Source organism: Ornithorhynchus anatinus, chromosome 14 (assembly GCF_004115215.2).
Source record: "Ornithorhynchus anatinus isolate Pmale09 chromosome 14, mOrnAna1.pri.v4, whole genome shotgun sequence".
NCBI lineage: Eukaryota > Metazoa > Chordata > Mammalia > Monotremata > Ornithorhynchidae > Ornithorhynchus > Ornithorhynchus anatinus.
The window spans coordinates 45,685,399-45,711,566 of record NC_041741.1 but is presented as its reverse complement, the minus strand read 5'-3'; the positions used below and the strand labels follow the sequence as shown (position 1 = coordinate 45,711,566).

The 26,168-nt window shown below is 58.0% G+C and overlaps 1 protein-coding gene across 2 annotated transcripts; it reads right to left on the bottom strand.

Moving 5' to 3' along the window:
- Window positions 1-833: 833 nt before the first annotated feature.
- On the bottom strand, window positions 834-26,168 carry MGAT3 (beta-1,4-mannosyl-glycoprotein 4-beta-N-acetylglucosaminyltransferase). Of its 2 annotated transcripts, none has more exons than XM_029079242.2 (2): window positions 26,096-26,168; window positions 834-2,425 (listed from the first exon to the last, which is right to left on the bottom strand). In XM_029079242.2, the coding sequence occupies exon 2, from the start codon at window positions 2,422-2,424 to the stop codon at window positions 904-906; it is 1,521 nt and encodes a 506-aa protein (XP_028935075.1). In that variant the 5' UTR covers window position 2,425; window positions 26,096-26,168; the 3' UTR covers window positions 834-903. The 2 variants fall into 2 exon arrangements, with proteins under 2 accessions (XP_028935075.1, XP_001519819.2); XM_001519769.4 differs by lacking the exon at window positions 26,096-26,168 and adding an exon at window positions 4,787-4,867.

Here is a 26,168-nt window from a genome sequence, read left to right as displayed (position 1 = left end):
ACGAGATTGGCGTCCCTTTCTTCTTCCAACACTGGGGTCCCTCCCCCGGCTGGCTCCTTCCTCGCCGTACTTCCCAAAAATCCTCTCCGCAGTTCCTCCTCGGGCCCCCGTTACCTCTGCTTCCGGGGCTCCCCCTCCCCCTTTCTCCTCAGACTCCTGCGCGGAGAAAGGGGCTGCCTCAAAATCCCCACGGAAGGCAGGACAGCCCCGCCTGAGGCCTGCCACCCTCCAAAGACACATGGGACCGTGGGACGCTCATTCCCCAGCGTGTGCTCTCACGCGCACGTCAGTCACCCTCCACGTGTGTGTCCTCACCCTCACTAACCCAGCAGGTCCCCAGGGTCGCCAACTCACCCGCTCCCACCCGCCACCACTCGGACCCCTGGGCGGAGGGGGAGTCTGCGGCCTGGGAGGCAGGGGGTGAGATTTCTCCACCGACTCGAAAGACAGTCCTCGGAACAAAGAGCCCCGGCTTCACCCGGGGGCCCTGGATGTCCAACCGTGCATTCACACGTGTTCACGCGGGTACACTCTTTCGTCGGTACTTGGGCCGGCCTCACACGCGTGTCCACGCCGGGGGCCCGGAAGGGCCCGGCCCATGCCCGTCGGACCCGCCGGCGCCCCTCCCCCCGACACGGTCCACTCTCTCGGACCCTTCTGCCCGGGGCCCCCAGGGAAACCCAACCGGGAATCCCGCCCGGGGGGGGCGGCGGGGGGCCGGGGCGGGGGGGGGGAGGCGTCTCGACTTCCCGCCGTGGGTACACGGGGGACCCGGAGGAACCCCGCTCCCTCCCCCCTAGCCTCTCCCCACCCCCGCCCCGCCCTCCCCCCGTCCGACCCCCAAAGAAACCCCCCCGCAGCGGAGCCTCGGCCTCCGGAGGCCAGATCGCGCGGCCTGCTCCCTCACCCCGCGCCCTCCGCCCGGCGGTAGGGGTTGTCCAACAGGTAGCGGAACCGCCGGTAGTTCTGGAGCAGGTACTTGGGGGCGTACATGTGTTCCTTGGGGTCGGCCGGCGGGTACTCCTGGGCGGTGCCGTCGAACCAGCCGCCCGTGCGGATCAGCTCCCGGATGTAGTTGAGGTCGCGCTTGTCCTCGTAGTCGCCCCACCGGGGGAAGTCCCCGTTCTGGGCCGACACCAGCTTCAGGTAGATGCCCTCGGGGGGGAAGCACCAGGAGCAGTGCCAGCCGGCGAAGTGCAGGGGGCTGCCCAGGGACCACTGGACCAGGATGTGGCCCGTGCGGTTCTCGTAGCGCCGGAAGCCGGGCATGGTGTAGTAGTCGCGCCGGCGCAGGCGGATGCCGTCCGTGGCGTAGACGGCCCGCAGCATGTCCACCGTGCAGCCCGACACCACCTCCAGGGTGCCCGGCTGCTTCCAGAAGAAGCCGTAGAGCGACTTGCGCAGGTGGAAGGCGAAGGGCTCGGTCCAGCCGTCGAAGAGCTTGAGGAAGAGGACGCCGTCCCGGGCGGGGATCTCGTCGGCGTCGTCGATGATGAAGACGTCGTCGGGCCGCAGGTTGCGCAGGCGGGCCACCCCGTCGCGGGTCAGGAAGGTGCGCAGGTAGTCGTCGGCGATCCAGCCGTCCTGCCGCCCGCCGGGCGGGAAGTGGTCCAGGAAGACGTAGAGGACCTTGTGGCGGATGTAGTCGAAGGAGCCGTTGCGCAGCAGCTGGCGGAACCTGAGCGGGCGCGGCTCGCCGTAGGCCGTGAAGTTGGACTCGCAGACCACGAAGGCGTCCACCACGTCGCCCAGCTCGTGGAAGCGCACCTCCAGCAGGTCGAACTCGTGGTTGACGTTGATGGCGTTGATGACCCGGCGCGGCCTGGCGCGGGGGACCAGCCGGTCCTTGGTGGGCAGGTTGGAGTACTGCACCACCGTGGGCACCCCGCAGCTGGGCCCGTGCCAGCCGGGCAGGCACACGCACTCCACCCACTTGCGGCGCCGCTTGGGCCCGCCCCCGCCCCCGCTCAGCGGCCGGCGGCCCGGGCGCCCCGAGGCGGCCCCCGCCCCCCTGTCGTCCGCCCGGCCCGGCGGGGGCCTCTCCGGGGCCCGCGTGCCCGGCTTGAAGCAGACGCCCCCGGCCTTGGTCCGCACGAAGTAGTCGGCCGTGTCCTCCGGGAGCACGAAGTCCAGCCGGTGGAGCTCCTCGCCCGCCCCGCTGGGCGGCAGGGGCTGGAGCAGGGGCGAGTGGGAGGAGAGCGGGGGCCGCGGCGCCTCGGGGGGGCCCCCGGCCGGCCCGGCGCTGGCCCGCGGGGTCACGGGCGCGTGGTTCCAGAAGAAGCTGGACACCAGGTTGGGGCTGAGCGAGGCCAGCTCCCGCGGGAAGGTCACGTAGGACAGGGCCTTAAGGAAGTGCAGGAAGGAGATGAGGCACAGGCCGGCCATACACAGGGTCAGAAACAGCTTGTGGCGTCTCATCTTCATCCTGTGCGGGAGGGAGAGCCGGCGCGTGGGGTCCGGGGCCGTCGGGGGCGGGCCCCGCATCCCCACCCCCTCCCCGGCCCCAGAAACGGTGGGGAGCGGTGGGGACGGTGTCGGGCGGGGGGGGGCCCTGTTCTGAAGCCTCACCGGGGCACCGTGCGGAGCGCTCGGGAGAGTCCGACACGTTCGGCAGCCCCGATCCCCCTCTTCGACAAGCTTACGATCTAGGCGGGGAGACGGCCCGGCAAACGGATTCCGGGTAGAATCAACGAATCAATTGACGGTGTCCTACGGAGCGCTTACTCTGTGCCGAGCGCTGCTCTAAGCAATGGGGAGGGACGATCCCTCGCGGAGCCTGCCCCCTCCGCCCCAGAAAGGGAGGGAGGGAACCCCGCCCCTCGCCCCCCAACCCCACGCCCCGAGCCCTATCGTCTGGCTTCTGCTTCGTCCACGGCCTCTCGGTTCCGGTCCCTTCTCTTCTTCCGGGCCGCCTCGCCTCTTCCCCGGGGTGGCCCGGGCCCTCCGCAAGGCGGCCCGGCCGCTCGCCCCTCGCCCACGTAAGGCCGCGGCCTCCGCTCACCTGCCTCAACCCCCCGTCATCTGGGAGGCCCAGTGCACTGTGGCGAATTTCCAGCTACAGCTGGGGGAGGGGAAGGGGGGCGAGGGAGTCCCCAAGGGGGCACGATGACAGAGGTGAGTGGGGGGTGACGGAGAGAGCTGGGGGGTACAGGGGGAGGACCCTGGGAGACCTCCTAGGGAAGGACTTGTCAGAAGGGAGGACCGGAGTCTTTGGGCCCGAGGCCCGGGAGTTCCGAGCTCCAGAACCCGGACCCCGGGGGCGGGGAGGGGGAAGGGCTGGGGCTCAGACTGAGGGGTTGCTCCTGAGCCCACCACCCACGAACACGGGCCTTCCCCGCCACCGCCGGGGATCCCAGGGCCAATTCGGTTCCGATCCAAACCCAAGGTGGCTCATGCAGAACCACACCCTGCTTGACCTTAGGTAAGTCACTTCACTTCTCTGGGCCTCTGTGACCTCATCTGTAAAATGGGCTGAAGACTGTTTGCCCGACGTGGGACGACCTGATGACTTTGTATCTACCTCAGTGCTTAGAACAGTGCTTGACACATAGTAAACGCTTACTAAGTACCAACATTATTATTACTATTACTATTATTATTATTATTATTATTATTAATAAAAGAGCTAGTAAGCCAACCGTCTGTCAAATGCCCAGTCCTCTCCCTCCCTGAACCCCTTCCTCCAACATACCCTTCCCCAACCGGGGCCCAGGACATTCAAGGGGTCTCCCCCCGCCGCTCCCCCACACACTGTTTCATTTCTTCATCATTTGTTCGGATCTGCCCAAGGGGAACCTCTAGACTCTAAGCTCGCTGTGGGCAAGGAACGGGTCTACCCACTCTGTTATATTGTACTCTCTCAAGCGCTTAGTACAGTGCTCCACCAACAGTAAGCGCTCAATAAATACCATTGGTTGATTGAACCAGTCTGTTCCTTAAGCAGCGTGGCTCAGTGGAAAGAGCCCGGGCTTGGGAGCCAGAGGTCATGGGTTCGAAACCCAGCTCTGCCACTTGCCAGCTGTGTGACTGTGGGCAAATCACTTGTCGGTGCCTCAGTTACCTCATCTGTAAAAGGGGGATTAACACTGTGAGCCTCACGAGGGACAACCTGATTACCCTGTATCTACCCCAGCGATTAGAACAGTGCTGTGCACATAGTAAGCACTTAACAAATACCGACATCATTATCATTATTATTTACACTGAGAAATCTAGTTCCCTAAAAGTTACTCCTACTTGCTGTCCCACCTTGTAGCCATTTCCCTTCCTTGCCTGTTTTCTCCATCTTCCCCTTTTCCTTGGTCTCCTTTCCCGGGGAAAGAGGCCTGTCCGACACTGCTCCTTCTCACAGTGGGGGAGAGTGGGAGGGAAGGTATGTGTGTGTGTGTGGGGGGGTCTTCCCAGCAAGGAGGGGGGTCCTGCTCTTCAGCCGCGGGTTGGAGTTGGGGGGGCTGGGGAGGGAAGACTATGGTGGGGGAGGGACAGAGAAGAGCGTGGGATGGAGGATGGGGGCGGAGGAGGGGGTGAGACAGGAAGGGCAGAATGGGATAGAGGGAAAGGGGGAGGGCAGAGGGAAGAAGTGGGGCAGGAGGGCGGGGGGAGAGGCGAGACGGGGCGTGAGACAGAGGGGAGCGAGGCGGGGTGCTGAGAAAGAGAGGGGGGTGGGACAGAGTTGAGGGGTGGCACAGAGGGGACGGAGGCATGAGAAGAGAAATAGGAGAGAAGGAGAAGGAGAAGATGGCCAGGAGAAGGTCCGAAGGAGAAGACAGCAACAAGGTGGACTCACAGAGCCTCAGGGGGTCCTCAGCTCCTCCGGCAGACCGCGTCGGCCCCGAGCCGGGGAGCCCGGACCCCGCCACTGGCGGAGAGCAGCTGCCTGTGACCCCGGGCGCGGGCCCGACCCCGGCGGAGCTCGGCTCGGCGAGCCAGCGAAGGACTGTGAGCGGACCCGTACGGCCCCTGGCCGGAATTCAAATTGAATTAGATGGAAAATTAAAGTGGAAAATTTAAACTTTAACTAAGCTAAGAGGCTCCAGTTTAGATTAGAGGGCACAAGGCGACCCGCAGAAAATATCAGAAGGCCCAAGACGGACTGGGGTGAATTCATGCCTGAGCGGTGTCTGGTGGGATATGAATGTGTCTATTTACTGTTATACTGTACTCTCCCAAATGCTTAGAACAGTGCTTTGCACACAGTAAACGCTCAATAAATACAATTGAATGAATAAATATGAGAGGGAAACATTATTATTATTAATAATAATTGATGGTATTGATGCCTGACTAGTTGTTTTGTTTTGCTGCCTGTCTCCCCCTTTCAGACAGGCAGGGATTGTCTCTATCTGTTGCCGAAATGTACATTTTAAGTGCTTAGTACAGTGCTCTGCACACAGCAAGCGCTCAATAAATACGATCGTATGAACGAATGAGAAAAGTTAGGAGTGCAGGGTCAATCAATTGCATTTATTGAGCACTTACTGTGTGCAGACCACCGTACTAAGTGCTCGGGAGAGTACAGTATAACAATAGAATAGACCCATTCCCTGCCCAAAGCCAGCTTATGCTCTGGAGGGGGAGAGAGATATTAATATAAATAAATAAATAAATGACAGAGATGGACATAAGTGCTGTGGGGCTGGGAAGGGAGATGAATAAAGGGAGCAAGTCAGGGTGACACAGAGAGAGTTGAAGAAAAGGAAAAAAGAGCGTTAGTTCTGGGGTGATGTTCCCTGATTCCACAGGAGAAGCGACCAGGAGGTCAACCGTTCCACAGTCCCTCCAGGCTTCTCTAGAGGTAGGCAGAGGCTGCCCGGAGCTAAAAGGACAACAGCTGTTGGCCAGACCCTGACCTGAGCGGGGAAGGGGCTGCCCAATCTCTGCAGAGTAATCTCCTGAGCCGGGACGCCTCGCCCTCCCACCAACTCAGGATCCGTTTCCGGCTCGATCCCTGCCCACCGGTGAGGCCGGGACAGGATCCGCCTTCCCTCTGCTGGCTTTTAGTCCCCACACTCTCCCGTAGCGACGTGATTCTTACAGGTTCAGAAGCCGGGGTCTCCTGGCCCAGAGAGGAAGTTCTTCCTAAATTCTAACCCTCCTGCTCAGTCGGTCAATCAATCAGTGATATTTACTGAGCCCTTACTGAGGGCAGAGTACTAGACTAAACGCTCGGGACAGAACAATGTAACAGAGTCGGTAGATGTGTTCCCCACCCACAACGAGCTTATAGTGTAGAGGGCAGGACACGCTCACACAAAATCTCTTTGTGGCTTGAGTACTCATTCATTCAATCATATTCAATCATAAAAATAATAATAATAATGTTGGTATTTGTTAAGCGCTTACTATGTGCCGAGCACTGTTCTAAGCGCTGGGGTAGACAGAGGGGAATCAGGTTGTCCCACGTGGGGCTCACAGTCTTAATCCCCATTTTACAGATGGGGGAACTGAGGCACAGAGAAGTTAAGTGACTTGCCCACAGTCACACAGCCGACAAGTGGCAGAGCTGGGATTCGAACTCATGAGCCCTGACTCCAAAGCCCGTGCTCTTTCCACTGAGCCACGCTGCTTCTCCAATCATATTTACTGAATGCTTACCGTGTATAGAGCACTGTACTAAATGTTTGGGAGAGTACAATATAACAGTAAGCGGACACATTCCCTGCCCACAACGAGCTCACGGTCTAGAGGGGGAGACAGATATTGATATAAATAGATGAATGAGTACAGTTCCCTCATCCTCTTTCAGCTTTCTCCTCTCCTTGACAGCTGATCTGGTGGCAAGAGTGTGGACCTGGGAGTTAAATCCTCACTCTATGCCAAGCACTGTAGTAAGTCCCACGGTGAATGGGGATAACCACGTCGACCGCCTCGCTCGGGGTATACTCTGGCGTTGAGAGGCCGGAGGAGGGAGGAGGAGGGGACCGGGCCCTGGAATCTGGGGCCCACAAAGCCAGGAGAGACCTGAAGGCAACGACGAGGGGAATCGGAAGAGCTTCTGCCGGGCAGGCTGAAGGAGAAAGAACATCATCAAGGTCAGGGTCCAAGAGGAAGCCATAACAAGATGGAAGGTCCGAGCACGGGCTTGGGAGTCAGAGGTCGTGACCGCCTCTTGTCGGTTGTGTGACTTTCGGCAAGTCATTTCACTTCTCTGTGGCTCAGTTACCTCATCTGTAAAATGACGATTAAATCTGTGCGCCCCACCTGGGACAACCTGATAAACCTGATAAACCTGTATCTCCCTCAGCGCTTAGAACAGTGCTTGGAACATAATAAGCGCTGAACAAATACCGTCATCATCATCATTATTATTATTAGATGCCTCCTTAGCTCCAGAGCCAGGAAGGTGGGAATGCACAGATCACGTTAAAACAAGTTTTTATTTTTTTAATGGTATTTGTTAAGTACTTACTAGGCCTCCTCCATCACCGGCCAATCACGTACCTCCACTGCATCCTGAGCCCCGGGGCACAGCAGGGGGGACCCCACGTTCTGCTGCCGGCCACCCGCGGAGGGAATTCCTGCAGTTTGCCCCTAGTCACCTGACCCGGGGGGGAACCTCGACTCCCTCCCGCTGCAACCTTTCTATCCACCCACGGCCCCAGTTTGGCTGACACTTTCATCCTCTGCCCCTCCGGTGCCCCCTCTTCCCGGGCCTTCTTGGTGGGGAGACCCAGTCCCTCCCCCAGATCCTCACAGTCCGGCCACCCGTGAGTGACCAGACACGCGTCCACGCCTCCCTGGCCACATACGCCCCCCCCGCCCCCCCATTCAGGAAGCGGCTAGTGGACAGAGAGGGGACCCGGTAGCCCGGGGAACTGGCTCCTAATCCCAGCTCGGGCACTTGCCTGCTGGGTGACTTTGGGCAGGTCACTTCATTTCCCAGTGCCTCAGTTTCCTCTCTTATATAATGGGGATTGAATACCTGCCTCCCTCCCACTTGGTGAGCTCTGTGTGGGACAGGGGCTGGGTTCGACCTGATTATCTTCTATCCACCCAAGCAGAGCACAGTGCCAGGCACATCGAAGCGCTGAATAAATAGCACATTTATTGGGAGCCAGGGCATCTTCTCACCTCCTCTCCCCCGGCCAAGCAGGGCCCTCTGCTCTGTGATCCTCAGATGCTCGGGAGCTCCTCAAGGTCAAAGGTCCCATAGAGGGGAGGAGGGGTCGGGTGACGCGGATAGGGGCAATGAGAGATTTGGTGAAGGGGGTGATTTCTACACCTCCTCCCCGGGTTTTGTGGGGTGAGGCTTGGGGGTCCCCGAAAGATGGAGGACCTTCCCTCTGAACCGGAGCTCGGGAAGCTTGGATACAGAGGGGTCTGGGACGGGTTGTGGAGAGCGAAGGTGAAAAAGCCAGATAAACAGGTCCTGCTATTGGGAGGGAGTGGAAAGACAGGGTGAGGGGAACACTTCTGGGTCTGAGGGAGGAGGCAGGGGGAAGAGACAGCCCCTACCCCGCCCACCGGAGGACACGTTGGCCAGCTCCCTTCCCCCACCACGGTCCAAGGGACCTCAGCGGAGAGGGACGGGAAGGGCAGAGGGCCGGGGAGCAGCCATGGAGAGGAGAACGGTGATGCTGAGGTCAGAATCTCAAGTCCTCAGGAGGAGGCCCCTCGCCGGCTCAGAGCACGGGAGTCTGTCCTGGGAGGAGCCTGGGGGGGCCGAGGGGATGGGGGAGAGGGAGGTAAACCTGCTGGGGGTCAAGGGACAGGTGCTCGCTTCCATCCCCCGAGGAGACTCTGTGAGATCCCCCCAGCCTCTTCCACCCCGTCCCGTCCCATCCCGCTCCACCCTTCCTTACCTCTCCACCCCAGCTCCCGGCTCGGCTGGCGGCTCCGGCTCTTTGGCGGGGCCCCAGAGGGACGAGGAAGAGAGGATCTGGGCAGGGTGTGTGTCGGCGGTGGGGGGGGGGGGTGGCGATGGAGAACGGACTCTATGCCAGCAGCACCGGCCCAACCCACTGGTGCGCGGAGCCCGGACCCGGAGTCCTCCCGGGAGCCTCCATTAACTCTGGTTCCCGTCCTCGGGCCCAGTTGGGCTCTGAGGGATGGCAGTTGGGCTGCTGGTTCTATGAGGGGTTGAGGCAGACACGGCCCCCGGTCCCACCCCGGGGCTCCCCGCCTCGGGGACTCACAAACCTGGCGCTCTTCAGGGCCCTGGGCAGCTCCTGCCCATGCTGAGGGGCTGGCCCTGCCCATTTTCTCCGTCTCCGTCTCTCTTCCCCTACCCCCACGGTCAGAGGGGCAGAAGGAGAGAAGCCCGTTTCCAGGGGGCCTCGCCTCAGACAGGAGCCATTTTCAACGGTCCCAGGGCCGGCTTCCAGGCCTCTCTCGGGCGTTGGCCGAGTGCGTGCGGAGAGCAGAGCACTGTACTAGGCGTCGGGGGAGCAATCCGAAGAAGGAGAAGATGCCATCCCTACCATCGAGGACCTGAGCGTCTGAGGTCGGCCTTCTCCCCAGTCCACCTCCGCGGCTGCTCCGCGGTGAAGCAGGAAGGATTGGAGGAGGACTTAACACCAACTAGAATGGGGAAAACTTGGGCTCCAGGGGAGTGTGTGGCAACATTAATTACGATGATGATAGTAATAGATGTAATTTGTAAACTGCTTTTATCTTCCCAAAGGGCTTTTCCATGAGCCATTTCATTTCCCCCACATGACGTTCTGTGACGCACGGAGCGGCAGCTATGATTATTTCCATTTTACAGATAAAGAAACTGAATCCTTCTGAAAAACCACCTCCTCCCGGAGGCATGCCCTGAGTAGTCCCCACATCCCTGGCCATGCCATCTCATCAACCAGCTCGCCACTCACGAAGCAGTGCGGCCTAGTGGAAAGAGCATGGGCCCGGGAGTCAGAGGACCCGAGTTCTAATCCCAACTCTGTTCTTTTTCTGCTGTGTGGCCTCGGGCAAGTCACTTCACTTCTCTGTGCCTCAGTCATCTCATCTGTAAAAGGGGGGTGATGACTGGGAGCCCCTTGTGGGACGGGGACTGTCTCCAACCTGATTAGCTTGTATCGACCCCAGTGCTTAGAACAGTGCTTGGCATATAGTAAGCGCTTAACAAATACCTTTAAAAAAAAAGCTAAAAACCAGCAGAGCCCATGAGTTGGAGAGGACGGAACCCCTGGGAGGTGGAGTTGGGGATGGGGGGAGTGGGAGGGGCCTCTATGTATAAGGGCAGCCCATTTGAGGGTGAGTGACCCCCCCTGGGCGGAGTAGACTGCAGTCCACTCCCCTCTCCCCCCCCATCCCGACCCGGCGAATCCTCTTTTCCTTTGGGAAGCAAGCAGGGTTGGGCTGCGTGATAGGAGCCCGGGGAGGGGGCCAGACTCTCCCTCCTTCCCCCCTACCCGCTGGCCCCCTGCCCGCTCCTGAGATGGTCCAGTCCGCTGGCAACCGCAGCAGGTTCCCACACTGGCACCCGGACGTTGCCGGGAACAGAGCTTCCCAGCTGTGGCTCCGGCTGGCCCCTCCTCCTCCTTCCCCTCTTGCTGGCCCCTTCCTCTCGCCCTCCCTTTCTTCTTGGCCACTGGGACACCTCCGAGCAGGCTACGACCCGTCCCCCGTTCTCCCCCGCTCGTCCCCCGTCCTCTCCCACTCTCTCCTGGGGCACTGGGCCACCTGCACGGGCTAAATACTAGTGCTGAGTCTCCCTGCTCTTCAGGGGGATGGAGACAGGAATCGAGACACCCGACGGGTGCCCCCACCTCTCCCCGGATCCCGGGGGGGATTGTCTCCAGAAAGAAGGCTACCGGGGAGGAGGGGGGCGTCTAGGACAGTTCTTGGCCCCCAAGGGAGCCCCTCCTTCTCTCAATAGCCTGCAGCCAGGCAGGGGCAAACCCTGCTTGCTTCTCCCCACTCTGCTCCTGCCCCTTCTGCCCCTCCACAGGTCTCTGAAGGCCCCCGCCGCCCTCACCTGCCAACATCTTGGTTTTCAACTGCCCTTTGGAAAACAAGAACGAGAAGCAACGTGGCCTAGCGGCTAGAGCACAGGCTCAGGAGTCAGAAGGATCTGGGTTCTAGTCGCTTGTCTTCTGTGTGATCTTGGGCGAGTCTCTTCGTTTCTCTGTGCCTCGGTGACCTCAGCTGTAAAATGGGGATTGAGCCTGGGCGCCCACGCGGGACAGGAATTCATTCATTCATTCAATTGTACTTATTGAGCACTTACTATGTGCAGAGCAAGATCAAAAACCGGCAGGAAGACAAAGTCCAACTCTCCCAGCTCGCACGGGGCCGGCTCAGTCAGTCAGTCAAACTCATTTATTGAGTGCTTACTGTGTGCACTGTACTAAGCGCTTGGGAGAGTACGGTATAAATAACACAATAACAACATCCCGACAGACCCACACCCCGCCGGCCCCGGCCCAGCCCCCCGGGCACCGCTGAGAAGGGGCCGTCCGGCCAGGGAGTCTGTGTTCCCAAGTGGGTCGGAGCCAGCTAGAGAGCAGGTAGCGATGAGTTTCCAGAAGGCAACCCCGGGCTCTCTTGGAATGGCCAAACAGAGAATAATAACAGTAATGATGGTATTTGTTAAGCGCTATGTGCCAAGCACTGTTCTAAGCGTTGGGATAGATATAAGGTTATCAGGTTGTTCCATGTGGGGCTTACGGTCTTAATCCCCATTTGACAGACGATGTCACTGAGGCCCAGAGAAGTTAAGCAGCGTGGGGGAAGCAGCGTGGCTCACTGGAAAGGGCATGGGCTTTGGAGTCAGAGGTCATAGGTTCGAACCCCGGCTCTGCCACTTGTCAGCTGTGTGACTTTGGGCAAGTCACTTAACTTCTCGGTGCCTCAGTTACCTCGTCTGTAAAATGGGGATTAAGACTGTGAGCCCCACGTGGGACAACCTGATTCCCCTGTGTCTACCCCAGCGCTGAGAACAGTGCTCGGCACATAGTAAGTGCTTAACAAATACCAACATTATTATTATTAAGCGACTTGCCCCAAATCACACAGCTGACAAGTGGCGGAGCCGGAATTAGAACCGATGATTTCCGATTCCCCAGGCCGTGCTCTTTCCACTAAGCCACGGTGCTTCTCAAATAATGGTATTTGTTAAGCGCTTACTGTGTGCCAAGCACTGTTCTAAGCTCTGTGGTTGATATAAAGTAATCAGGTTGTCCCACGTGGGGCTCACGGTCTTAATCCCCATTTTACAGATGAGGTAACTGAAGCCCAGAGAAGTTAAGTGACTTGCCCAAAGTCACACAGCTGACAAGCGGAGGAGTCGGGATAAGAACCCACAATCTCTGACTCCTAAGCCCATGCTCTTACCACTAAGCCCCGAAGCGGACAGCTGACCTACGTCTCCTCATTGAAACTTGAAAAATGGAGATGATTCGAGTCAGGGGACCTTCTTTGCTGACTTGGGTTGGGTATTTGGAAGACGCCCCCTCCCCGCCCCCAAGGAACAGGGCCAGACTGGGAAGAGCTGGGGTCACAGGGCAGTAGAGCAAGCTGGGATGCCCCGGGCCCCCCCCCCAGGGCTGATTCGCGAAGGCAAAAAGTGCTGTTGGGTTGTGCGTTGTTCAGCCCAATTAACTTGTACTGCCAAGTTACGGTAGCGGGGACCTTGCCCTACCAGTAATACCTCAACAAACAATGAGACGCCCATTGCCAGGGCCCGGGACCGAGCCGACCGGGGAAACCCACAGACTGGAATCGACCGACTCGCCGGTCCGCACCCCACGACCTCAGGCCCCTGCCCCGACACTCCCACCGGTACTTTCACGGCGATGACTGGCCCTTCTCCTCCGGGCCCTGAAGGAACCGACCCCATCGCCCTCCCGGTCTCCCCTCCCAGTGGGGGCTTCATCTTCCTCCTCCTTCCCAGAATCTCACCCAAGATCTTGGAGCGGGGAGTGGGCCGGGGCCCGGGGCCACCGGCCCCCTACCTGGATAGACAGACACACTTTTGGCTAACGACCAAGCGACCCGAAAAGTCCCCCGCCCCGATCCCTCCCTGCCCGGGCCGTAGGGAGCGATGCCTCTGATGAAGGACCCCATGATCCCACCGGACTCTTCAGGGCTGTTTGGGGCTGGGGTCACGGCCCACCCCACTCAGGACGCGGAGGAAGAGCCTAGACCTCTCTCCTTCTATCTCCTCTCATCCCACTCCTCTCCTCTCCACCGGCCCTCTCTCTCCATCCCAGGACCCAGCCCCTGACAACGCCCCGGCTTTCTTTTGCCTCCCCCTCCCCTCCTAGACGCTTCCAAGAGAGGACGGGTCACCAGAGCCCGGGCTGGGCACTGAGAGCGGGTTCAGAGGGAAAGGGGAATGTGTCTCTGGAACCCCACAGGAGGGATTTTCAGGGCAGTCAGAGAAGAGACTGTAAGCTGACCGTGGGCAGGGAATGTGTCTGTTTATCATTGTATCGTACTCTCCCAAGCGCTTGGTACAGTTTCTGCACACAGTAAGTGCTCAATAAATACGACTGACTGAATTAGAGCAGGGGACGGGGTGGAAGGGGGAGCGTTCCTGGCTTATTTGTCAAGCAGTATGGAGGATCCGGGGAGCTGCAGGAGCTGTAAAGTTGAATTTGGTCTTCCCAACCCTTTCCCCAGGATGGGCAGTGCCAGTCAGGTGCCGCAGCCGGGCGGATCCCCTGCCGCTCACGCCCTCGTGCCCGGGAGGCCCAAACCCCACCGGACAGGACTCGGGGCTCACGGAGAACAGGGCGGCCGCCGCTGTCTCCTGGACTCTCCAGGAGGGGGAAGGCAGGCTCACGTTTTCTCTCTCTCTGTGCCGGAGACTTCTTGGCTCTTCCCACCTCAGCGGGGCAGGGCCCCATCCAGGCAGAGCCCCCTTTCAGCCACCAACTGCCTACCCGCATCTCTCAGTTCACCAAGGGCCCTTATCTCTGGTCAGAGACAGCACCATAAATTCATCCAGAGCTGGAAAGTGCCAACGGGTGAGATCAAAATTAGATCTCTCCTCCTGAAGCGGGGAAAGTCCATTGGTCCAGGGAGGGTTGATTCTCTCCTGGACACTCTAAAGAAGGAGGCTTCTTTCTCCTAACCGAAGGCCCCAGTCCCTGGTAGGGATCAGTTCTTGCCGACTTGGCCCACGGAGGTGGAACCTGCCCATAGCGAGGAGACAAAACAGAGGGGAACCGGGATGAGAATACCATTGATTGATTGATTGACTGACTGATTGAAAACCCGTCAGGGCTACTTGACTCCCTACTTGATTCGGGCACTCACTAATTGACTAGCCCGTCCTGCTCCATCCCAGAAGATCTTGGGATAGGATGGGTTCTCCTTTGGAGGGGTGCATTTGAAAAGCTTAGGACCCACTCTCTCCACCCTCGAAGTTTTATGGAAGGCCCATCTCCTCCAAGAGGCCTTCCCTGACAGCCCTCATTTCCTCTTCTCCCACTCCCTTCTGCATCAGTCATTCATTCATTCAATAATATTTATTGAGCGCTTACTATGTGCAGAGCAGTGTACTAAGCGCTTGGAATGTACAATTCGGCAACAGATAGAGACAATCCCTGCCCACTGACGGGTTTACAGTCTAATCGGGGGAGACAGACAAACACAATAGCAATAAATAGAACCAAGGGGAGGTACATGATAGTTGGTATTTGTTAAGCGCTTACTATGTGCAGAGCACTGTTCTAAGCGCTGGGGTAGACAGAGGGGAATCAGGTTGTCCCACGTGGGGCTCACAGTCTTAATCCCCATTTTACAGATGAGGTAACTGAGGCACAGAGAAGCTAAGTGACTTGCCCACAGTCACACAGCTGACAAGTGGCAGAGCTGGGATTCGAACTCATGACCTCTGACTCCAAAGCCCGTGCTCTTTCCACTGAGCCACGCTCATTAACAAAATAAATAGGGTAATAAAAATATATACAAATGAGCGGAGAGCATAGTGCTGAGGGGAGGGGAAGGGAGAGGGGGAGGAGCAGAGGGAAAGGGGGGGAGGGGGGCAGAAAGGGGGCTTAGCTGAGGGGAGGTGAAGTGGGGGGCAGAGAGGGAGCAGAGGGAAAAGGGGAAGCTCATCTGGGAAGGCCTCTTGGAGGAGGTGAGCGCCCTTGTGCTTGGATTTACTCCCTTTATTCACCACTCCCTCAGCCCCACAGCACTCATAACCATATCCATATCTGTCATTTATTTATTTACATTAATGTCTGTCTTCCCCTCTAGCCTGTAAGCTCACTGTGCGCAGGGAACGTGTCTACCGACTCTGCGATATCCGACTCTCCCAAGCTCTTAGTACAACGCTCTGCACAGAGTAAGTGCTCAGTAAATTCGATTGATTGTTTTTCCCTGCCCGGACCCGGGAATAAGGAGACCTGGGTTATGATCCTGGCTCCGCTATTTGCCATTTCTCTGCAGGGTGACTTTGGGTAAGTCACTTCACCCCTCTGTGTCTCAGTTTCCTCATCTGTACAAGGAGGGGTGAGGACCCGGTTTTGCCTCCCCATTTGACTGCAAGCCATATGTGAGAGAAGGACTGCGTCTGACCCGACTGCCTTCTATCTACCTCAGCGCTTAGCATATTGCTCAGCACGCAGAAAGGACTGAACAAATACCACTATTATTATAATCTCTTTAGCCTCTAAGGAGGAAACGGCTTCTCATTTTACAGCCACTTTACAGATAACTGAGGCCCGGAGTGGCCAAGTGACTTCCCCAAGGCCCGCCAGCAGGCCAGGGGTGGTGACAGGGCAGGAAGCTGGGTGCTACCCATTCCTCTAGACTGTAAACTCGTGGTGGGCAGGGAATGAGTCTTTTAAATTGTACTCTCCCAAGCATGTACTAGAGTGCTCTGCACACAGTAAGCGCTCAATAAATACGATTGATTCGACTGATCCCAGAGCGTGTCCACCAGGAGAACAGCTCCTGGTCTTTTTGGGAAACAGCATGGCTTAGTGGAAAAAGCACGGGCTTGGGAGTCAGAGGTTGTGGGTTCTAATCCTGGCTCCGCCACTTCACTTCTCTGGGCCTCAGTTACATCGTCTGTAAAATGGGGATGAAGACTGTAAGCCCCACATGGGACAACCTGATAACCTTCTATCTACCCCAGCGCTTAGAAGAGTGCTTGGCATATAGTAAGCGTTTAACAAATACTATCATTATTATTATTATTTATTATTTATTCAGTGCCCCTGGGACCTCTGGATTCTGACCTGGTCTGCCTAGCCATCCCCACCCCTGTTCGGCATGAGGACTATTCTGATTTTTTATTTTAAGGCATTTGTTAAGCACTCACTGTGTGCCAGGCACTGTACTAAGCACTGGAGTGGATACAAGCTGATCAGGTTGGCCACAGTCCATGACCCACATGGGGCTCCCTGTCCTTTAGACTGTAAGCTCATTGTGGGCAAGGAATGTGCCTGTTAATTGTTCTATTGTCCTCTCCCAAGCCCTTAGTACAGTGCTGTGCACACAGTAAGCACTCAATAAATACGACCGGCTGAGATGCCTCCCTGCATCTCTCAGTTCACCAGGGCCCTTATCTCTGGTCAGAGACTGCACCATAAATTCAGTCTCGGCTGCTCTTCCCCCACCTTCCAGCGGCCCGTCATCTTGTTTCAGCTGCTACTTGGTGATGGATGGTCGTGCTTACCTCGTCCCCCCCTCCTCACCGTCACCTGCCGCCCCCACCCCTGGGATGACGACCCTCCAAGGCTCCCAGGAGGCCAGGACCTCCGACGGCCCAGCCGGAGGCTTCACGCCAGCCAGGCGCACGGTGTTCAAGGTGGAAACGGTCCCCCTCTCTCCCAGAGTCCCCGCCCATCTTTCCCGGGAGGAAGCCCCCGGCCCCTCACGACCAGCCGCCTGGAGCCCCGACCGAGTCACGAGGCTGGGCAGGACCCCATTTCTTCCCATCGTTCCCGTCCCCTTCTTGTGACCCCCATTCTGTAGGTGGGGATCCGGGGTGGGGTGGGGGTCTGAGCCCCAGGGATGTCCGGGCCTCTTGCCCACGGCTGGCGGAGGAGATGAGGGGCCGGGCCCTCGGCTGCTCTCCCCCGGGGTTCGTGACCACGGGTAAATTATAAATGAAGAGGCCGCCAGCCCGGCCAGTCCGGCCAGGGGTCGGCCGGCGACGGGGGAGGGAAAGATGGACCCTCCCCAGGGAAGAGGCAGGAGTGAGGATCTGAGGGTCTGACCCACCGGGCGATGGACACAGACTAAGTGCAGGGGTGCGGGGCGGGGGGGAGGGAGGATAGGATGTGTGCAAGGCTTTGTTTGGAGACCTCAATGGCTCAATTGAAAGAATTTTTCCATTGCTCCAGCCCCTGGGGCACTGGTTGACCGGAGATGGCATTCTCTTGGGGGGCGGAGAGGGGGAAGGGGCTCTAGTGGCACCCGAAGGAGGGGCCGCCTGGATTGTTCCCAGCCAGGCCGGGGGTTCCTCGGGGAGCCCCCGAGCGGCCTCGGAGTATCCGGCCCCCGGGGACAGGAAGCTCAGGCCCCGGCCTCTGCACTCCCAGGCCAAGGGGGCCACAGGGGCCGGTTTGGATCCGGGGCGGGGGCTCGGTGGGGTGTGGGGGGGCTGATACCCCTCAGCACCTCCCCCCACAGCCTCATTAAAAGATGCCCCCACCCAGGGCCACCCTCGGTACCAGCCTTTCTCCGCTCCTCCCGCTGCCCGTCCCGCGAGAGACCACGGGCTCCAACACGGGCTCGTTGTGAGCAGGCCACCCCACCTCCGAGCGGACCAGCCTGGGGGGCAGATAGGCCCCGGCCTCGGCACCCACCTCCCCCACCAACCCCCAGATCTCGCAGCTTCTGTCAGCTCAGTCCAGTGGTCTCAAGGGGCACTGAGGACCGAAAGAAGCTGAAAATTGCCATCTGGGGGGGGAAGAGGGAGACGGGGAGAGAGACAGAGAGACGGAGAGAGAGCCTTCTCGGGGGTGGGAAAGCCAGGCGTGGCATGCGGAGAATCCTGCTCTGCCACCCAAATAATCCGCGGGCCAGAGGAGGGGCAGGGGGGCACGGCAGAGGCCGAGAGGCAGACAAAGGAAAGAGAGGCGGAGATTGCAAGCGAGGCTCCGCTGCTGGCCGCTTTGCTCCCCCGCCCTCCCACCCCCCGGATGGCCAGGCAAATGCCCATAAGGCGCGCCGGCACCCAGGCAGAGACAGGGAGAGCCCCTAGAAGGGCAAGGCGACCCGCACGTGTGGTCCCCCTGGTGCGGCTTGACGACCGACACCCACGTCGCCCCTCCCCGCGCCCCGGTCGACCGGCCGGCCGCCGAGCACCCCCTCCTCCCCTGCCGCCCACCCGGGCCGGACGCCAGGCCCTCCGGACCCTCCCCGTCCCCCGGCACCAAAGCCTGGGAGCAGGAGGTAGGCGCCTGGCTTTAACATGAGGAGCAGTGCGGCCTAGAGGAAAGAGCCCGGGCCTGGGAGTCAGAGGAGGTGGGTTCTAATCCCGGCTCTGCCACTTGTCTGCTGTGTGATATTGGGCAAGTCACTTCATTTTTCTAGGCCTCAGTTACCTCATCTGGAAAATGGGGATTATGACGGCGAGACACATGTGGGACAACCTGATTGCTCTGTATCTACCCCAGTGCTTGGCACACAGTAAGTGCCTAACGAATACCACAATTATTATCGTCATTACTAACGATGATGATGATAATAATAATAATCCTGGTCTCGCCGGGGCCTTCCGATCAATCGATCGTATTTATTGAGTACCTGCTGTGTGCAGAGCATTGTACTAAGCACTTGGGAGAGTATAGTATAACAGAGCTGGTAAACACGTTTCCCGCCCACAACAAGCTTACGGTCTAGAGGTGAGAAGCAGCGTAGCCTAGTGGAGGGACCATAGGCTCGGGAGTCAGGAGGACCTGGGTTCTAATCCCGGCTCTGACACTTGTCTACTGGGTGACCGTAGGCAAATCACTTCACTTCTCTGTGCCTCGGTCACCTCATCTGAAGAATGGGGGTTACGACTGGGAGCCCCACACGGGACATGCACTGTGTCCAATCTGATCGATTTGTTTCTACCCCAGCACTTAGCATAGGGCCTGGCACATAGTAAGCACTTAACAAATAGCGTTAAATGAGAAAACAAAAAACAAACCGAGAGAAGGGGAGGCCGGGCCTGGCCAACTCCATGGTCCAACCTAGAGAGCGGAAGGCTGCGGTCTGCTGCGGGAGGCCTGTCTGCTGAGCAAGACCAGCTGTGCCATTCATTCATTCGATCGTATTTACTCCGCACCTACTGTGCGCAAAGCACCGTACTAACCGCTCGTTGTACGCTACAACAACAAAAATACACATTGCCTACCTAATAGGAGATCACAGTCTAGAGGGGGAGACGCACACTCTATACATAAATAAATAACTCTGAGCACGTGAACTGCAGTCGGGCCGGAGGTAGGTAAAGGGGAAAGGGTCCCTGCTCTCCTCTTGCCTCTCAAGTGTCCTTGGCTTATAATACTAATAAAGCTAATTGGTGCTAATAATGATAACACAAATCCCTCCTCCCAGACCCTCCCAAGCACTTTCGTACGTATCTGTAATTTATTTATTCATATTAATGTCTGTCTCCCCCCAGCTCTAGACCGTAAGCTCCATGTGGGCAGGGAATGTGACTCTTTATTGTTGGATTGTACTCTCCCAAGTGCTTAGTACAGTGCTCTGCACACAGTAAGCGCTCAATAAATACAATTATCTGACTGGGTATTTGTTAAGCACTTACTAGGTGGCATTTGCTAAAGGGCTTACTCTATGGCGAGTACTTTCCTAGCGCTTAGTACAGTGTTCTGCACACAGTGAGCACTCAGTAAATTCGATTGAATGAATGAATACTGAGCAAAGCACTGGGGTAGATACAATATAATCAGGTGGGACACAGTCCCTGTCCCACGTGGGGCTCTCGCAGTCCAAGTGGGAGGGAACAAGGTGTCTTATCTAATTTTACAGATGAGGAAATGCAAGCACAGAGAAGTCAAGTGACTTGTACAAGGTCACAGAGCAAAGAAGTGGCTGTGTCAGGATTAGAACCAAGGTCGCCTGACTCCCAAGCCCTTCTGCTTCCCCATACTTGCCCCAAAATCCTGGAACCCCCCAGTCCTGATCGGTGGTTGGGGGAGAGGAGGGAAACGGCTGGCTGACTCAGAATGGAGAACTAAAACTTCAGGGAGAGGGTCATAGCAAACTCTGAATGGAAAAAAAAACATGGTTTAGATGCAAGAGACCCTACACTTATTTAAAACAAACAAGGAATCAGGTTGGCCTCATCCTCCCTTCGGGACCGGGAAGTCCCGGTAGTATTCCAGGCCCTCTGGTTGGAAAGTCCTTAGGGCCTGAAGGGACCCTCCTCTCCGGATCCCATCGGAGTCAAGACCAGAGGAGCCGGACTGTGAGAAGCTGAAGAAGTGTGGGCTAGTGGGTAGAGCCCGGGCCTGGGAGTCAGAAAGACCTGTGTTCTAATCCCAGCTTTGCCACTTAATAATAATAATAATAATAATAATAATATCAGTAATTATGGTATTTGTTAAGCGCTTACTATGTGCCAGGCACTGTACTGAGCACTGAGGTGGATACAAGCAACTTGGGTTGGACGCAGTCCCTGTCCCAAGTGGAACTCACGGTCTCAATCTCCAGCTTACAGATGAGGTAACTGAGGCCCAGGGAAGTGAAATGACTTGCCCAAGGTCACACACCAGACAAGTGGCAGAGCCGGGATTAGAACCATGATCTTCTGATTCCCAGGCTTGTCTGCTGTGTGACCTTGAGCAAGTTACTTCAATTCTCCTTGCCTCAGTTCCCTCATTTGTAAAAAGGGGATTAAGACTGTGAGTCCCAGGTGGACCATGGACTATGTCCAACCTGGTAACTTGTCTCTACGCCAGTGCTTAGTACAGTGCCAGGCATATAGTAAGTGCTTAAAAAATACCATCAAAGGGGTTGGGGGGGCAGGTCTTAGGGGAAGGCTGCCTCCTTTTGCTCCATCCCCCCTCCTCATCAAACTTGGCATTTTGTCTGGCATCCCGGGCACTGAGGGGACATGCAAAAGGAGAAACCCAGTGATTACTACAGTGCTTGGCACATAGAAAGCGTTTAACAAATATCTTAATGATTGTCATTATTATTATTATTATTATTAAATCAACGTGGCTCAAGACACAACCAAAATGGGGGATACACAGCAAAAATCCTCCCACGAAACAGTGAGGCCAAGTAGGAAGAGGACAGAGGAAGGCATTCCAAGTTGGAGAAAGGGTGTGGGTCGGTGGCGGTGGGGGGAAGGCGGGGAATGACCCAGGGCCCCACGGGGGCAGGAACGGGGTGGGCCACCATCAGCCTTGCACGACCAGCGTGGGAGGCAGGAACTGGGCTTCTTATCCCGGCTCCACCATTCGCCTGCCCTGTGATCTTGAGCAAGTCACTTCACTTCTCTGTGCCTCAGCTGCCTCATCTGTAAAATCTGTTCATTCATTCATTAATGAGTGCTTACTGTGTGCAGAGCACTGTACTAAGTGCTTGGGAGAGTACATTCTAACAGTAAACAGACACATCCCCTGCCCACAGTGAGCTTAGAGTCTAGAGGGGGAGACGGACATTAATAGAATTAAATAAATGACAGATATGGACATAAAGGCTGTGGGGCTGAGAGACGGGGATGAATCAAGGGAGCAAGTCAGGGTGAGGCAGAAGGGAGAGGGAGGAGAGGAAACAATAATAATAATAATAATGATGGAATTTGTTAAGCGCTTACTATGTGCCAAGCACTGTTCCAAGCGCTGGGGAGGATACAAGGTGATCAGGTCGTCCCACAAAGGAGGGCTTAGTCAGGGAAGGCCTCTTGGAGGAGTTTAAGACTGGGAACCCCACGTGGGACAGTGTCTGAGCTCGAGGCAAGGGTCGGAGACCGAGTTTACTCTGTTCTCGCTCTTAGAGACCAGACACAAGTGAGGGCACAGTCAATCGGATTTATTGAGCGCTTACTGTGTGTGGAGCACTGTTCTAAACGCTCGGGAGAGTATGTTATAACAATATAACAGACACATTCCCTCTGCACAATGAGCTTACAGACTAAAAGCCCAGGACACACCTCCACACCCCTGGCTGAAGATACCCACACACCGCATACACACACACACACACACACACACACACACACACACAGACATCCTTTCATTCAATAGTATTTATTGAGCACTTACTATGTTCACAGCACCGTACTAAGTCCTAGGTATGGACAACAGATAGAGACAATCCCTGCCCAACGATGGGCTCACATCCTGCCCTCCCACACGCCAAAGTCCCTCACCGCCCGGCCACAGCCGACCTCTGACTCCTGGGGTCTCCACGGCTGATCTCTGACTCCCAGGGTCACCGCGGAAGACCTCTGACTCGACCTCTCACTCATTCACTCGCTCAATCGAATTTGCTGAGCGCTGTGTGCAAAGGACTGTACTAAGCGCTTAGGAGACTACAACATAACCATCATCAGAAGAATTCCCTGCCCACAGAGAGCTTACAGTCCCTCTTACATTAGGGCAGCTCCTTCAGCTAGCGTATATCTTTTCGGATCAAAATAAACTTCTCTCCTAAGTCTACCCTGGCGATGCTAAGGTCACCACAGCCGACCTCTGACTCCCGGGGTCCCCCGTAGGCGACCTCTGACTCCCGGGGTCCTCGCAGCCGACTTCTGACTCCTGAGGTCGCCACAGCTGATTTCTGACTCCCGGGGTCACCATCCCTCCCTTCCCTCTCCAGGTCTGTCCGTTCCCCATTCCGGCTCACCCACGCAGTAGCCCAGTAGCCAGGATCCAGCTGCCCAACCCAGAGGACCGCGGCCAAGACAGAAGGGAGGCACAGAGAGGAAGAGGGGGGAGTGAGGGCGGCCCGCCACCCAGTTGTGAAGGAAAACTTCCCGAGCAGGGCCCTGCTCCCGGGATGCTGGGGGAAAGCGACTGGGGCCTCCATCTTAAATTCCACCACGCTTTCACAGCTAGGCCCCTGACCACGTTTGCATTTGCAATGAGGAAGAGGGTAGAAGATGCCGTTCGCCCCCACCACCTGCCCCAGTCCTACTTGGACTGGGAGTCCCAGGTAGAACGGGGACTATGGTCCCATCTGATTTTCTTGATTCTATCCCAGTGCTTGCTACAATGCTTGGCACATTCATTCATTCATTCAATAGTATTTATTGAGCGCTTACTATGTGCAGAGCACTGTACTAAGCGCTTGGAATGTACAAATCGGCAACAGATAGAGACAGTCCCTGCCCTCTGACGGGCTTAAAGTCTAATCGGGGGAGACGAGCAGACAAGAACAATGGCAATAAATAGAATCACATAGCACTTAACAAATACCGCTATCACCACCGTTACTATCACTCCCAACTTTGATCTGCTTTCCCGAGTGACTTTGGCCAAATGATCTAAAAACCTCTCTGTGCCTCTCTTTCCTCATCCGTAAAATGGGCACCATAGTAACTGCGTCTCTCTACCCAAAGGGACGTTGGGAGGTTAATTTAAGATCATCAGTGGGAAAGTGATCTGGAAAGATAAAAGCGTGAAACAAAATTCAAGGGAGCGGGGGTGGGAACGCCTGATGGATCCCTCATGGCTTGAATGTCCAGAAAACTTTTCTCTGTCACACCGACACCTAGGGTTGTCGACAACCGGGACAAATAAGCGGGGATCTGTCCGTCTCTAGACGCGTCCCCAGTCCAAGCTGGCACGCGGTTCGGGATAAAAAAAGCCCTGGGGAGGGCCCCTCTGGAGGAAAAGGGGGGCCCCACGATACCTTTGCATCAGCACCACCTCTCCCAACGCCCCGGGCAACCCCTCCGACCCCCGGCCAGGACCCCGAACCTCCCCTGGCCCGGAGGGTTTCCCGACCTGCCGTCCTGCACGCATCCGGTAGAATTCGCTGAGCTCCTACCGCGTGCAAAGCACTGTACCAAGCATACCCCAACTCAATATCACCTCTGGAGGTCGGGAACATGCTGGATTGGGGTGCCCCGGCTGGATCGGGGTTCACCGGCCATCCACTCCCTTCGGAGGCCCTTAAGGCCCCTGGGTCTTGGCAGCCAGAGCAGGACACTCACAGGCGTCTTGGAGAGGAAAGCGTGACTCAGGGCCGTTTCCCACCTTCTCCAGAGCCTGCCCGTCCTCTCCCCGAGACCGTTCGGGGATATTTTTTGCCCGCCGCCGGGCCTGCGGGTTGGGGAAAGATGGGGAAAGATGTCAGGATGGCCGGGAGAGGGGGGCGGTCCCCGGTGCCCCTCGGAGGAAGAGGGCCTAGAGGAGCTGCTTCTTTTGCCTAATCGTTAAAGCGGCTCCTCTTGGGGTCAGTTTTCTACAACCGACCGTGCCGGCATCCACTATTTCTAGGACGGCGGGGTGGGGTTCACTTGCTCCGCTCAGGCCCCAGGGGAGGGATAAGACTCCACAGCAACGACGATGGGCTCAGCACCTCGGGGCCCGGACGCGGTGGTTACAGCGGACTCTCCCCAGCGCTCAGTACAGTGTTCCACACACAGTAAGCTCTCAATAAATACGTTCGACTGCTGGTGGCGGCCACCTCTAGGGTTTCAGCAAGTAGCAGCAAGAATCAACCTCCCGAAAGAGGCCAGCTCACCCGTTCCCCAGGGTCTTATTCCCGAGGAGGCGTTGGGACGGGTGTCGGGGGGGTGGGCGGCTGACGGGGAGAAAGAGGGGAGAGACCCGCCGCTGTCTAGATGAGGTCACGGGCAGACACGGCGGGTCAGACCAGAGGCCCACCCGGGCCGGACCCTGCCTCCGGCCGCCTCGGCCCAGGATGGCTGGAGGGGGAGTGCGGGAGTGGTGCCCGGGTGGGGGGCGGTGGCAGGGAAAGGGTCTCCCCTTCACTGGCCGACCCTCGGATTATGGGGGCCCCCCGCCCACCCCCGGCAAGCCACAGCCCATGCATCCTCTCATCTCCCCTCCTTCACGGTGCTTAACCCCAAACCTCACTCTCGCGACGCTGGCAGTCGGACGCAGGCACACACACCCAGACACACAGACACAGCCTGTTCCAGAACAACTCTCTGTCTATATATATATGTATGTATCTATGTGCATATATATATACACATGTAAATATATAACAAATGAATGCCTGCCACTGCCCCTCACCCCACTGGCTCCGGGCCTGGGTCCGCCACTCGCTCTCTCCCGGAAAGCGGAGGAAGCAGTGAGGGGCGAGAGGATGGGGGAAGGGTTTGGGGGGTGGGGGGGTCTGCAGATTGTCCATTTCTCCAGAAGGGCCTCTTCCTCCTCCTCCTCCTCCTCCTCTTCTCCTCCCCTGGTCCCCTGGCCCAGCCGGCCAGGCCCGGCCCCCCGTGGGACGCTTGCTGGCTTGGCAGCCCTGCGGGTCCGGGGCCCTCGCCGGCCCTGGGGGTGGGTGGACCCCGGGGGGGTCCGGAGGGTCCAGATCGGCCTCCCCTTCGTCCCGGTTTGGTCAGGGGTCTCTCCTAGGAAGCTGCCCCCGCGGCTCTGCAGGCGGGGGCCGGCCCCCCACCCCCTCCCCTTGCAGGCTCGGGCTCCCTCGAAGGGCCCTGGAGTGAATGCCCCCACCCCTGCCCCCCCACTTCGTTAGCATCGGCCTCCCCCAAACCCCCACCCCCGGCAGCACGGGCGGTGGGGGGGAGGGTTCCGGCCCCTTCCCCCCTTGGGAAGGGAAAAAGGAAGAGATTTTGGTACGGAGGGAGGGGGGAGGATGGAGAAGGGGCTCCCTCGGAGGGCGGCCCTGGCGAGGCCCATCCAGCCTTCGGGCAGCCTTTCCTGCCCCCCCAGGAGAGGGACCACCCCGGGGGGAGGGGAGGGGCAGGGACGGAGGATGGAGGGATGGAGGGAGGGATGGAAGGATGGAGGGATGGAAGGATGGAGGGATGGAGGGATGGAGGAAGGAATGGAGGGATGGAGGGATGGAGGGAGGGATGGAGGTGTGTGGGGGGCGCGGCGCTATCTCCGGGAATGAGGGAGGAGGGTCCGGGGGTCGGGGTGAGGCCGGTGCGGCTGTCCCCGTTGGCGCGGGCCTGCCCCCGGGCGTGTGTGTGCGGTGCGGGGTGCGCGGTGCGGGGTGCGCGGTGCGCTGTTTGGTGCGCGGGGCGCGGGGCGCGGGGCGCGGGGCGCGGGGCGAGACTCACCCATGGCCTGCCGCCGCTCAGGACGGTCCTGGGGGGAGGGCGCCGGGCCCCGGGCGGGGAGATGCTGGCGGCC